The 15,446-nt window shown below is 37.8% G+C and overlaps 1 protein-coding gene across 3 annotated transcripts in view; it reads left to right on the top strand.

Moving 5' to 3' along the window:
- The window catches only part of LOC127448056 (neurabin-1-like), a 101,310-nt gene that overhangs the window by 38,488 nt on the left and 47,376 nt on the right, over positions 1-15,446 (top strand). For all 3 annotated transcript variants that reach the window (XM_051710319.1, XM_051710320.1, XM_051710321.1), the window contains exons 3-4: positions 7,256-7,388; positions 9,585-9,705. In XM_051710319.1, coding sequence (XP_051566279.1) covers positions 7,256-7,388; positions 9,585-9,705 — 254 coding nt within the window. The remainder of the gene's footprint in view (positions 1-7,255; positions 7,389-9,584; positions 9,706-15,446) is intronic.

Here is a 15,446-nt window from a genome sequence, read left to right on the forward strand (position 1 = left end):
ATTAGAATAACCTATATAACATGTCCTATATTTACTGTGCATTATCACATTGAGAAATGATTTTTTTTTTGCTTTCAGAGGCTTTATATGGAGTTAGGATGAAAATAAGGTGCATTTTGAACTGTTCTGAGACCAGTGCAGACAGACAGCACACCGGAGGTTAAGTCATTCACTAAATAGGGAGCAAGGGAGCATGGTTAAGTGCATTCACTCCTAAAATCCAGTCAAAGGACAGTGATGGGACAATGATATTCAGGACATAGATTCAGAATTTATAATGTATTAATTTTATTTTAATATGGTTGACAGTGATTGGACAAAGCTGGCCATTACTTTGAATGAGAATTAATTATTCTAATTTTTTATTGGTAAAATGCTTCAGCACTGGCTATCACTTATTTGTTTGACAGTGCAAAGAGAGAACATTAACTAAGTTTCCATCCACTTTTTGTGCTGTTCTGTTTATCGACAAAGTGAAAGTGCGTAAAATGTTTTTGAGAAAATTGCTGCCTCCGGCTCGTTTCCACTCAAATTGCTTTTTACCGATAAAAATGTCATTCTTAAAAAAATAAAAAAAAATAAAAAAAAGAGTTTTGATTTAACGCAAAACAAATCTGCCCTTGAGCCGTTTCCATACAGAATTTTGTGTATATCGCAAATTGTAGCCAACCTTTCGCATACCAGATGTCCCCACATTTGTGTAAAATGTAGAGAGTATTGAGACAATTTTTTGAAATTGCCCATCTTACTGTTTAGTTTCACATAATTGCAATAGTAGGAAATATCAGAACATGACGTAGAATTGGAGTAGTTGTTTATCTGCATCTGGGATTATTAGAAGAAATTGATTGGGATACTTCAATTAGTGAGCCTGTAATCCTATATTACACTCCTGAATTAAAATATGGACAATCCGTTCACACAGGGCAGCGGTGTCCGAAAAAGCACAACACTCCTCTTCACTTTCTCAGATCACAAAATTATGTGCTTATGTTCTTATTTTTCTAACCAAAAAACACATTTCTTTTTCTTTTACTAGTGTAAATAAACACTTGATAGCATGAAATGCTTGAGAAACACTGCATTAGTCCATACATAACAGCCAGCGTAATCTGCAGTGTTTTTTTTTTTTTCCAAAGAGATGTTAGAATTTACATTAAAACTCTGTCCACCTCTTCCAAAAAAAATAAATAAAAAAAATCAAAACTTGCAATGTGTTAACAAATTTCGATGTTTTTACACGACCCCATATAGCTCTGTTATTTATGACTTTATCTATATCCGTACACTTGTTATGATTTATTTTTCTTGATTTAAGTTAATGACTCCCTTCATATCCCTTTTCTCTTATGTATATTTTTATCTATATATTAGCCTAATTATTTTAGCACTTTTGTTCAATCCCCTTGCCACTGGATTTTATTTCTCTTTTTGTTTTTCTGTTCTGAAAAATCGTGTCTGTTATTGCAATGCAATAAAAAAAGAAGTGCGTCTTCTCATTGGCCGACATCCACTTAAGACACTCGGAGAACTTAAACAACCATAATTAATGCTTACAGGCTGGACAGTGCAGATTCACGTGTTTTGTTTTTTTTTTTACCAGCATGTTGTCACTTGATTTATATAATGTTTCTTTTTTTTTTCTTTTTACTGGGTGTTTTGGTAAAACATGCCGTAATCTTTGCCGGCTTGGGAACACGCAGTCCATAAAAAGTCTGGAAATACTTCCATCAAGAATAAAGGTAACGTGTCTTTTAAAGAAATTGAGGAAAACTCGAGTCACCTCATTAGTCCAAGAGTTTCTCTCCATTAAGCTGGTTGTTTTGAGGACAGGTGTGATGCAAATTCTGTCATGTGACACTACATTTTTGCATTAATGCCATTTTTCTTGACAAACTGTTTCCAAACCAGTTTTTCACGACAATTGTTGTGTCGACATAGGATATATGCGCTAAATTTAAACAGAAAAATATTATGTCGACACTTATGTATCGATAATTTACGTTTCCATCAGCTTTATTTTGATGCACTAAAAGTTTTTCGCAAAAAATCCTTGGATGGAAACATAGTTGAGATTTGTTTGCATAAGTAGAAGAAAAAAACATTGTAACATAAGTCAAATCCAGTCAAATATTTTTTATTTGTATAGTTTTTTATTTGTGCTTTTCCCAATACACATTGTTCCAAAGCAGCTACTCAGAAAATCAGCTGTAATGTCTATGACGTCTCAAAAACATGAATAACCAACACTCCTGGAAATAGAATAAACGATTTGATTAAAAAAATCTGACTTTCTATAGCTTGGTATTATTTCAACTTAGTTCTGCTGTCCAAATGTGTGGACATCAATTTTAGGGAAAACTATTTGCTGTAGAGTTTTTTTTTTTTTTTTTTTTTTGATTGGTTGAATTTGCGTAAATTCTTGCCATCACAAGATCGCAAATTCCTGGAGGGACTGCCATATGAGTCCTGTGCTATATCCAAAGTCTTCTGAAGCCATATGATAGCTTGGTGTAAGGAACAGACTAAAATTTAAGCCGTTTTTCACTGAAAATCTTCCACTCCGCTCTCAGATGATGCTATTGACATCAAAGACGTGTTGCTGTTGCTTGAGCTTAACTTGTATTGAACCCTGAACATTCCTTTAATATAGTTATTTGGCATCTTTTGGAGCTTGATAATATGGGTTCGTACATGAGGGTTAGTGAATGACAGAATTTTCATTTTTGGGTGAAGGATTCCTTAAACAAGCGTCTTTAGTCCAGTGGAAACAGAGGGTGAACTGCACCGAGGGGGACACCGTTCAGTTGCTGCTGTGAAGATTCATGCTGAGCTTTTCTACATAATGTGCTGCCTAGCTGACATAGACTGTTGTTTAGATTAAATCCTGTGTGGAGTGTGAAGGAATGTTTGTATGAGAGTTAGTCTGTGTGTGTGTGTGTGTGTGTGTGTGTGTGTGTGTGTGTGTGTCTGGTCACGTGGAGGGGGAGATTATGTTCCAGTTCAGGAAGCTGAATAGTTTTTTCCAGTTTTTGGACTATAGCACCAACCCAGGGCCGTTTCAGACCATTCTGGCACCCTAGGCGAGATCCCTATTGGCACCCCCATCGGGCAGAGGCCTCCTCTTTGGTGCCCTCCCAGAAGGTGGCGACCGCCTAGTTCGCCTATGCCTAGAAACGGCCCTGCACCAACCCCTCTCCAACCCTGTCTGTCTTTCTTCCTTCTTTACGCACACTCTCTTTTTAAAAAAAGATCATAGCCTTCCAACAGTCCACAGTCCATTTATAAGTCAAGATTTCTTGCACCAAAAACAGTCATAAATTACATTTTCACGACCATTTCCACTCTCTCTGGTCCTTACAATTAAACAGGCTGTTTTTGCTAGTGTACCTTTAAGACGACATCTGTTATGATCAGCTAACTGCATTTATGACCTTGTATTAATTGAGAGGTCTTATTCTAAAATTCAATTTCACTCCACAGGACTATTCAAAATGGTCCATTTCTACACAGTGTTGCAGACGGTTCTCAATAATAAAGTTCCTCATTTCTGCTCAGCTTCTTTAATTGAATCCCAGATTCCAAAGAACTTTGGCCGCCTCACAAATGTTGTTTCCCCTAAAACTGCATATCTGTAGTCAAAGGGGAAACCCTCCAAAACGGCACAGTAATAAAGAAGCGGTTAGTGATGATGTTATCTGCTCGATCTGGCTCTTTATTTCTCTTCCTCATAGTGTGAGTATGTAGTTCTCAGGGGGATTAAATGATGGGAAAAAACCTTTTCCTGTCAGATCGATCCATGATGCTACTCAGATGAGTGTTTTTGGCCTGGCCTGTTCTGTGTGTGTTGTTTTAGTATGTTGATGTGTAGTCACTCAAGCTCTAAAATGCTCCAGGTAGTACACACACACACACACACACACACACACACTGGAAATGTTTTGCAGGTGAAATCATACCCCTGACAGTGTCCAAACCAATGGATTAATCTCATTCTCCTGCACAGGATGGGTTTAATCTAGTGACGCACACGCACACACATAAACACAGGTTTTTGTCAGATCTGGAGAACACTTGTAGAACTGGTAGAGATATGTGCTTTGACTCTGTTAGTTCAAAGTTTAAAGCTTAGACCTACACGCTCTCTCTCTCTGTCTGTCTGTCACCAAAATAGGACTTAAAGGGGTAGTTCCCCCTAAAATGAAAATTCTCTCATTATTTACTCACCCTCATGATATCCCAGATGTGTATGACTTTCTTTCTTCACCAAAACAGATTTGAAGATAATTAGAAAATAGCTCAGAAGGTCCTTAAAATGCAAGTGGATGGAGATTTCTCTTTGAAGCTCCAAAAATCACAGACAGTCAGCATAAACTTCATCCATTCAACACCAGCTGTTAAATTAATGTCTTTTAAAGCTATACGATCACATTTGATATGGAAAAAAAAAAAATACATATTTAAGTACTTTTTAACTATAAATCATGCTTCCGGTCAGCAGCGGTATGCGCGTGTGACATAATTGCATTGGCACGTGAGACGCGCAAGAACTGAATAGGGGTCGACCGATTATCAGCCTGGCCAATAATTGGATCTGATATTCATAATTTTTATAATTATCAGAATCGTTATTTTGTCTGGTTTTAATTTCTGTTGGCTCTTATGCCACCGCATCTCTCTGAAATGTTACTGCTTGTAGTCTGGCTCAAGGTCCTGCCCACAGTATTATCGGATTGGTTATATGTCACGAGTAAATGGCCAATCAACACTGTACTCCGTATTCGTGGGGGAGAGGTGGGAAAGAGGAAAGTAGCAAGACACTGAGAGGACAAGCTGTTTTCAAATGGTAAGAATGCAGATACTGGGGGCCTGGGTAACTCAGTGGTAAAAGACGATGGCTACCACACCTGGAGTTCACTAAAAACCCAGGGCGTGCTGAGTGACTCCAGCCAGGTCTCCTAAGCAACCAAATTGGCCTGCTTGCTAGGGAGGGTAGAGTCACATGGGGTAACCTCCTCGTGGTCGCTATAATGTGGTTCATCTCGGTGGGGTGTGTGGTGAGTTGTGTGTGGCTGCCGGAGAATAGCGTGAGTCTCCACATGCACTAGATTTATTTCAATGATAGTAGACCGTAACGAAGAAATACAGTGAGCAGCAATATAAATGGGCGGCAGAGATAAGGACTGATGTAACAGAGTACTCAACTGTATGAGTTGGTGTTTTTACATGTTATAGCTGATTGTGGTAGCTAGCTAACCAATGTTCGGAGGTTTAGCAAACATAATGTCAACTTTGCTAGCGTTAAATCTTTCACCTCCGTTGTGAATAGAATCTCGTTGCCCTTTTTGCACTTGACTAAGTGGGTTAGCCAGCAAGCTACACGAAGGGTGTCAACTCCAATAATGTTGAGTCTAGTCTGTTATCACATGTTAATACATAACATTCTGTTATGAGCCGTTTAGTTCATTATTTTTATAGATTTAAAGTTTCAGTTCAAAAGAAATGCTGCTAGGAGCTCCCTTTATTTTTATTTGAAAAACGTGAGATTACGTCCGTAACATGCCAACGCGAATATGTCACATAAGAGACCACGAGAACTCAGCGCTCTCGTGAAGCTTACCGGAAGCGATTTACATTTAAAAAGTATTTAAATATTGATATTTTTTGCAACAAAAGCGATCGTGTCACTTTAGAAGACATTCATTTAACCGCTGGAGTCATATGGATGATGTTTATGCTGACTGTCTGTGATTTTTGGAGCTTGAAAAGTCAGATCACCATCCACTTGCATTTTAAGGACCGACTGAGCTGAGATATTTTTCTGTTTTTCTTCAAATGTGTTCTGCTGAAGAAAGAAAGTCATACACACCTGAGATATCATTAGGGCGAGTAAACAACAAGACGATTTTCATTTTTGGGTGAACTATCCCTTTAATTTAGCCTAGTTTTGTTTCAGTTGGGTTCGTTTTTTCGCTCAAATTCTGTCTCTCGGACTGATAAAATATAGGGCCTTCCCCATTGGCGGTACAAATTTTAGGTACTTTTCCCCGGGTCTAGTGCTTTTCGTCACTTTTGCACCTAAGGAACTATAGTTCCTCGAAACCGATTTAGGTGACATTTTAAGCTCCTACTCCGGAGTAGATACTTTTGGGGCGGATTGGGACTGTGGGAGGTGCTGCAGCCTGTGATTGGTCAACACATATGACAAAGCATTGAGAAAGGAGAGGAGCTCCACAGCTACTGTTAGTAAACAATCAGTAATCAGATGGTTTGATGCATCTTCGGCATGTGTCGGTCCACCTGGAAACAAAGTGTTTGGAAGGTACTGGGTTGTTACAGTGAACGCTTTTGAGGATAAAATAATCATGGATCTGACTACGTTTGCTGTGGCATCAAATATTTGGAAGACATTCAGACTAGTGGTTGACTGATATATTGTGAGGCTGATAAATCGGATAATATTCAGAATTGTTTTTTACTCGAGACCTCGTTGAAACAAATGTAATTCACGAACATCACAAAACTTGTGCAAATCAAGCGTTTTCTTCCTGTGGAGCGCCTGTATATCTTCCTCTGAAGCATGTATTTTACCAGCCTGGATCAAAACTGTGTCCCTTTGACTCACGAATGTGGCATGACGATCAGTCTGTGATGCTCCAAGCAGGCGATCCGGGCCGTGCAAACTAAAAGCTGTCAGGAGATGCTGCTCGCTGGATCCACACTAGTGCGTGTGAGCAACATAAAAGTAAAAGCGCTACATGTGCACTGTAAGGACTGTAAATGTCATATCTCTAATGCACACATGCCACTACATGAAGAAATGTCTTTATCTTCCTCATATTTGAACTCAAGTCTGTACTCTAGGTTGTATTGACTGTAAAGAGTGTGTGCACTGGTCCGTGTGTCTCTAGTATAGAAATCTGTGTGTGTTTGTAGTGAATGTTCTGTTGAAGGGATTTTGTCTATGGTAGACAAGGATGTCTTTCACTGAGATTATAGCAAGCCCTTCTCTGGCACAACTGTAGACAAACTGATTACTGCTTTGATTTGGTTTCACTGATACAGCCAGTGTTTTTGTAATAACAGGACTATTAAACAGTTCTCTAAGATTTGGAACATAATCATGAAGCTACGCAATCTTGAAGATTATGAAACTAATATAAATAGGTGTAGGGTGTGTTATTAGCTGTGATTGATGGTAATAAGTGGTTAAAGAGAGCAGTTTGGGTCATGAGCTGTGTTTCTGTTCTCGCAGGTGTACAGCACATTCTCAAATGAAGAGTACGACCGGAGGAATGATGAGGTGGATCCAGTTGCTGCATCCGCAGAGTATGAGCTAGAGAAACGGGTGGAAAAGATGGACGTGTTTCCTGTGGAGATAGATAAAGGTGAGGCCATGTATTCTGTTGCTGAATCCATCCTCAGCTTTATCTGCCATCTTCTCGCTTTCTCTAGAGACGATTTGAAAATAATTAGTCATTCCAGTGAGGACTGCTGTAGAGGTCTGCACTGGGCTCTTTTTTTCCATCCCGGTCTCGCAAGTTTCTATCCCACACCCGAACAACCCAACTGAATTTTGCTCCAGTTCACCCGCTCTCTGCCCCCAGTGTTTTTCTTCCCGACTGCTCCTGTTCCCGCAACCCCACATTGTTTTCCACATACGGCAAAAGCCATACAAACAAACAACAACTGTACGCAATGTTTTATTTTTCTGTTATTGCTATTATCAGATAACACGTGACATGATGCCCATCTGACTTGCCTTAGTTTGGCCATTCTTGTAAAGCTCCATTGACTATAACCTGTTCTAAATATTGCATAATTTGATGCACGTGTTGTGTGCACATTTTTAAGTTGGATTTTCTGTTTATCAAAATGTAATTAATTGTAAAATAAAATTATAAGTGTTGTTTTATTTTTTATGCATTCATAAATCAATAATATGAACATATATATCCACGTCTGATTTTTCAGGCTCTTCTCTGACCACCGGCTCCCGCACACAACTCATGGACATACCGTTTGCTACCGCCTTCAACTCGGAAATGTAATCCCGCGCTGCAAGAAATCTGAATGGGAATGCAGACCTTTAGACTGCTGATTAAAACTCATGCTGCCCTGTAGTCTGATATCTCAAGGTTTAAAGTGGGGTTACAGTCCAAAAATACACTGTTAAAAATAAGTGATGTGGCTCTACCTATATACCTATATCTAGGTTTTGGATTTCATGACTTGTGAAACTAACCTGCCAAATGGGAATATGTATCGGCCTCGGCAATCTATCGGGCGACCAGTAGTTTAAAGTAGAGCTGGGAAATAAAGCCAGGAACAAACCCAAGCACTTTTGTACAGTGAGAGAAATTTCACCTATGTTTTTCCCCACTTTCTGTGGCAAACATTGGCATATATACATTTTCAGGAGGTACTCGCTTGACTCAACGCACATCCTAGCACAGAAACTGATTGTGTGAAGCAGTGCATGCTTATTCATTGCGCAACGCGTGTCCTGGGACATTTACTGTACGGAGAAGGAAGATTCTTCATCCACAAGTGGGCGAGTGAGACACGCAAGCTGCCGTATCTCAAATTATATATGAACGTGAACCCCTTTTCAAAAGCAGAACCACCCGAGTGAGACCCAGCAGGTGTGAGATAGAGACTGAAGGACGTGGCCGTTCAGCAAACTACTGCAGTTATACTTGTAGATAACAAACGGCAGCCAGAGAACATAATAGTTGTACGATTTTAAACTTCAGCATTCAATATGTTTTATATCTGTATGTATAGTGTCTAATAATGCATTGGCAATGTACACTTTAGTTTCTCTTGCCAATAAAGTTTGATATGAATTGAATCCAACCATTTGATCCTGTTGTTAAAAAAGTCCACTGGAAAACACCAGATTTTGCCCAAATTGTAATTACAACATGACCACTGATTTTATGGCATGTACTGTATACATATACTACTTGTATAAAAGATTAATACCTGTAAAAATGTATCTAATTAACTCTATCCACACAAAAACAAAAAAAACAACAACAATAGCAACAACAAAAACTTACATTTTAACATGTACATATTTCAATAAATAAAATAAATGATGACTAACCAATTTCCTGCAAGTTCTTTGAGACAAAGTACAAAGTAAATATTTTTATGATGATTTTTTTTAATGTTTGTTGTATCATGTACCATAGTGTAATCGCGATTAATCACGATTAATCACAGAAAAATGTGCGATTAATTAGTTAAACATTTTTAATAGATTCACAGCCCTAGTTTAAAAACAAAATGAAATGGCATTCACAACACATTGACTTCTGCAATGTGACACATTTCCAAGTATGATAAAATGTAGGGCAGGACTTGATTTAATTCCTCAGAATTGAATTGGATAGTGAAGATAAGCCAATATATTATTGGTTAATATTTTTCTTAGCCCTTGGTTACATCTGAAAAACAGATGTCAATTATTGAGATGAAAGATTATTAAAAATAACTTTTTAGAATAATGTGCAAAATGGCAATTTTGATTTCATTTTGTTTTTAAACTCTTCTCCTCTCTGTCTCTTTCTCTGCAGGTGATAAAGGGTTGGGCATCAGTATTATAGGGATGGGTGTCGGGGCAGATCAGGGTCTGGAGAAACTGGGCATCTTCGTCAAGACCATCACAGAGGACGGAGCTGCAGAGAAAGATGGCAGGTGAGATTTTCAGAGAGCTGTAAACTTCAAAGAGCCTCTGGGGCCCCCATGCCTTAGAAACACCACTACTAACTAGGGCTGGGTATTGAAACGATTAAATTTCAATTAACAAACTCTTCTGATTTGATTTACTTGAAAATATTTCATTTATAATGTCCATTGTGCTTACATTTTGAAAAATGATCTTTCAGCGAATGCTGTCAATTGTACAGGGGTCCATCTCACTTGGTACATTATGAAAATATACAGTACATTTTACACATTTTATCATTAGTGTTTCATCATTTTGGTCACATTTGAACTTTTTTAAAATGTACAAATTCAAAGTATTCCATCAATAATTAAAATGTCTTAAAATAACGTTATATTGCATACGTGTGTGTGTATGTATGTATGTATGTATGTATGTATGTGTGTGTATATATATATATATATATATATATATATATACGTTACATGTTTATTCTTTACATGCATTAATATGCACTATTTACAAGTATTTGCATTGATTTGTAGAACACATGCTAAAAACCTGTACCATCTCTTTAAATAAAGTGGCAGTTCAGCGGATGTCTTACAGAAGTGTTTCGGTTGAGTGCATTTTAACAAGAGTGGATTTGAATGGCTTCTTTACTGCATCCGTGCTTTGTGTTATTAGAATGAATGATTCTTTTTTCTTGCTTTTGATCAACAACTGACTGTAAAGAACACTAATTAAAAGAGACATTATTCAATGATAAATGGATTTTAGATCTCAATCTTTGGTTTTGGACTTTTACTTTCAACATGCAGGATCTCACTGCTGAACTTCTTCTCCACTATACTACTCAATCACTGGCGAGTGAAATCTGAATATTATCAGCTAGTGACGAGTCACAGACAAATTTGGTCACGTATACCAGTGATTTACTTGCATTGTAGAGGGTTGCCACATAAAGTGAAAGATCCATCTTGGGACTTTAAGAATCAATATCAGAATCATTCAACTGAAGATCTCAGTTAATCGGAAAATCGATATTTTTACTAAGCCCTACTAGTAAATAATTGATACCTTTCAAACCTTCTATCGAAAAGAGTTTACTTTTTGAATGAGAACACATAAGCCTGACCTTATCTGCTACCTATATCATACTAATCAGACCACTGTCAATGAATTTATAAAAAAACAACTACATTGTTTTACCAATATGTCATTCGACCCCACACACAAGTGCTGCTGGTGTTTTAAAGGAATCATGGCATGCCTTTTTTTATTATTATTATTTTAATGTTTTCTTTGAGGTTCACTTATAATATTAGTAAAGTTTTTTGCACAAAACAGTCATATATTTGTAAAAACATAATCAATTTCCACCCTCATTCTGACCCTCTGTCAGGAACACTCGGTTTTGGTGCTGCTTCTCCTTTAAGACTTGACAGTAAATACCCACTGTTCTGATTGGCTCTCTGCTCTTGACTGACCTGCTCTCTAACAGCTCACCCCTACTGGGCGGGGCTACGGAAGTGATAAGGTAAAGTAGGTGTTGATGTGTTGTTGTGGAGGTGGTCAGATGCAAATGTCTACAACAGTGTGACATCACAATGTGGAGGAAGTAGAGAACGAGTCTTTTTGGATGCTCTGTTTCATCAAATGCTCTTTTTGCAGTGAGGAGGAAGTTTTGAGTTCTGAAACTTACAGTATGTTTTTATTGTACAAACTCATACTTGTGGAAAGATCAAGGAAAATTTGATTGCTCATGTCATGACCCCTTTTAGCATTTTTAAACGTTAATGTGTCATCAGATTTCCAAACGCTGCTTTAGGATCGGTTCAACTTCAAGCTGAATTGAGTGTGTCCTCATTTGGTGTTTCCTGAGGTCATCTGAAGCAGGACGCACGTGTTTGATCTCTGTTTTGGGCTGGACATCTTTGTCCAAATGCACTGCATTTATGACTGTGTCACAGCAAAGAAAATACACTCACTCATCCAGTTTCCTGTGAATCCCAGTGTTTTGTCCCATTGCCAGAACATGTTATAAACAGATCAGGTGTTTGCAGTGTTACTGATTGCCCAGGAAGATCTCTCCTTTATGGTGTCATGTACTTCATAGTGCAACATTTAGTAGATTTACAGCAGTGTTGAATTACACGGAGGTAAAATGTCTAGATGTTTGACATCCCACACATACTCTCGTGAGTGTGTTATCTGTTAGTTATTTTACAGTATGGTTTGGAGCACGTAAATCTCATGATGGCGTCAACGTAGCAACTTTTTGCCTGCAACATGATAATATCCTTGTAATTACATTCTCACCTAAGTTCGGACGATTCCATGATAGGCTCGGAAATCTTCAGATTTATTGCACATGTTTGACCACAGTCTGTTTTGTTATGTAAATATATTAGTTTAGGTACAAAAATTCCATCATATCGATATTTTTGATCCCTTAACCCAACCCCATTCCTAAACAGAGCCTCACATTACACTATAATGTAGATATTTTTAAGCAACTGTCCCCATCCCTGTGCCTAAACCAAACCAATTCTCAACACTATAAAAGACATAATGAGCAAAAAAATAAATAAAAATAAAAAACTTCTGAAAAGTCTTCTGAAACCATACGATAGCTAGAACAGAATGAAACTGGAGGTTTTAATCGCTCAAAATCTTCAAAAACTCCAATGAAAACAGTTACATCTAGTTAAAAAAAATATACATCCAAACATTAGAATGTCGTTATCTGTCAAAGAATTGGAAAATCAATGGCATTTGACATCATTTACCAAAAAAGGGTTCAACACAAGTTAAGTTCAGTCGACTGCATTTGTGGTGAAATGTTGATTGCCACAAAATTACATTTTGACTCGTCCCTCGTTTTCTTACAAAAAAAAAAAGCAAAAATGGAGGTTACAGTGAGGCACTTACAATGAAAGTGAATGGAGACCATTTTTAGAGGGTTTAAACACGGAAATGTGAAGCTTATAACCTTATAAAAGCACTTACATTAATTCTTCTGTTAAAACTCATGTATTATTTGAGCTGTAAAGTTGTTTAAATCATCGCTTTTACAATCATTTTAGTGTTTGTTGACATTACATCATCATGACAACGAAGTTGTAAATTGGCTAAAACTTTACACAGAAAAGGTCTGTAAGTGATGTTATCACACTAAAATCATGTTAACACATATTGTGGCTATACATTTTTTTTTCTCCCAAATTTGGAATGCCCAATTCCCAATGCGCTCTAAGACCTCGTGGTGGCGTAGTGACTCGCCTCAGTCCGGGTGGCGGAGGATGAATCTCAGTTGCCTCCGCGTCTGAGACCGTCAATCTGTGCATCTTATCACGTGGCTTGTTGAGCGCGTTACCACGGAGATCTAGTGCGTGTGGCATCCACGCACAACTCACCACGCGCCCCACCGAGAGCGAGAACCACATTATAGCGACCATGAGAAGGTTGCCCCATGTGACACTATTGGTTGCTTTGGAAGCCTGACTGGATTCACTCAGCACGCCTTGGTCAGCGTCTTTACTTGCTGAGCTACCCAGGCCCCCTTGTGGCTATACTTTTAAAAAAGAGCCTGCAACTAAAAGGTTGCATTTTGCGACCTTTCTTCTTCCCAGTGCGACTAAGTTTTGTTATAGGTCACACTGGTGCGACTTCAGTGTTGTCCAACACTCCCTCTCTCTTTTGCTCTCCATTTATGCGCTGACGTTTTCTGTAAAGCTATATCAACCGGCAAGCGCATCACCCGGATCAATGGACAGAGCAGCGCAAGCGCATACATAGCATGTGAGTTAACTCACGGACTGGTCTCGAGCTCTCAACCACGGCACGCAGCATAAATCAAATACATGTCTGCTGGCATCTTTCCAACTGTAAACGTGCATATATAAGGTTAGATTTTATATAGTGTATAGAGTATACACACTTTACATACTGTATTACAAACATGCCCCAAAGCGGCTGCTCTCTCGGGCATTGTGAGCATCATTGAGCGGATTTCTTCTGCACCAGACACACACCAAGAAGCAGTAAGAAGCACTGCACGAGTTGCGGAAACCATTTGAATCTTCTGGTGCAAGCCTCTCTAAAAACCCACAGTGAGTAAACTAGATTAAAACCACATTAAACGACCGATATTCTGAACAATATTTAAAAGATGGTTAGGATTTATTGTGACGTGCACAGATATATATCAGCAAATACACATCACTGCCCTTAAATTACCATTAATTTACTGTCGTAACACCAACTGTATAAACTATAGTATTTTAGAAAAAACATATTTATTATAAATATTGTCATATAACTACTAAAGTTCTATTAAATTTATAATATGCCTCATGGGAGTGAAGATCCATGCTTGGTTCTACGTGAGGTTACCATGGTCTTGTTTCAAAAAACACTGTTACAATTATAATTATATAATAATGAAATAAAAATAAAAACTCTGTGGTAAATTTTAATGGGGCAAATGGAAAAATAGAATGAAGGGCTTTAAAGCCTGGACCTTTAGGAATTATGGACATAGAGCTAGTTTTTCTTCTGTGTAAAATCTGTTCTCTTCTAATTTTCTCTGACTGTAGAAAAATATAACTGGTTTGTTTGCTTTCAAATTTCCAAGAAATGACTGAACTTGAATGAACTTCAGCCTGATGAAAGGAGTCCCAATTCAGTCGCACTGTCAGAATTATGTTGCCCTATGTAAATGAGGTGTTAATTTTTTAACTTTTATAGATATTATAGATAAACTTAGTGTTTTGCCAGTAAATGTACATCTGCATACCAACTCAAAATCAATGCCTTACCATCCAGTGAGCATTTTAGTGGGGCAAAAAAATGCAATATTATTGGTAATTGCACTTATTTTTGTAATATAATAATAAAAAAATGTATTATTAGTTTCTGTCTTTACATTTTTAATTTTAAAGGCTGCAGACCCCCGCCCCACACTGGTGCAACCATACGAGTTGCTGGTTCTACACCAACTGTAGAACTTGGTGGCCCCTGAGCCACCACTCTCAAAAGTTAGTCTGGAGCCCTGCAATTTACTTTCATTGTAAGTGACTCGCTGTAACCCAGATTTTTAAAGATTTTTTTGAAGAAAAGGACAGAGGAGTCTAAATTTATTTTTGTGGTAATCAACATTATGCCACAAATGCTGTCGATTGTGCTTAACTTGTAGGGTACTATGGGGCTAAAGGAACACCTTAAGGAAAATTTGCTTTTTTTTCTGGTCACAAAGTGTATCAAGATTCATGAAATACATGTATTTTTATTGAATATTGATGAAGCAACATAATTTGTCTGAAAAGAAATAACAACAGAAGGTTGTTTTGAAAGAAATTTTTTAAGGTGGCGAGGGAGCCTTTTACCCCACGCTTGGGGAAAAAGGCCCCTATAGGGGGTTTAAAGTGCTATTGTGTAGATACTGGGGCAATAGTTATAGGGCATAATTTGTGAACTTAGGCAAATACATTTAAGACAGCAAGATGCTTTTTTGAGGAACAAATTAATATAATTTGTATTCAAAATAACTACTTCAGAAAAGGGTGCATCATTTTTTGTTAATTTCAAACACATTTAACATTTCAAAACATCTCAAGTATTCTACAGACAAATCTCCATTGTGACTGGATCAGTCAATGTGAACCCACTTTGAACATTTTTCTAACAACAAATCTATTCGCCTCACTTAAGAAAAACAATGTGTTTAATAGGGACCTTTTATCCCAAATATTATCCTTTCACTTAC

The sequence above is a fragment of the Myxocyprinus asiaticus genome, chromosome 11 (assembly GCF_019703515.2).
Source record: "Myxocyprinus asiaticus isolate MX2 ecotype Aquarium Trade chromosome 11, UBuf_Myxa_2, whole genome shotgun sequence".
NCBI classification, from domain to species: domain Eukaryota; kingdom Metazoa; phylum Chordata; class Actinopteri; order Cypriniformes; family Catostomidae; genus Myxocyprinus; species Myxocyprinus asiaticus.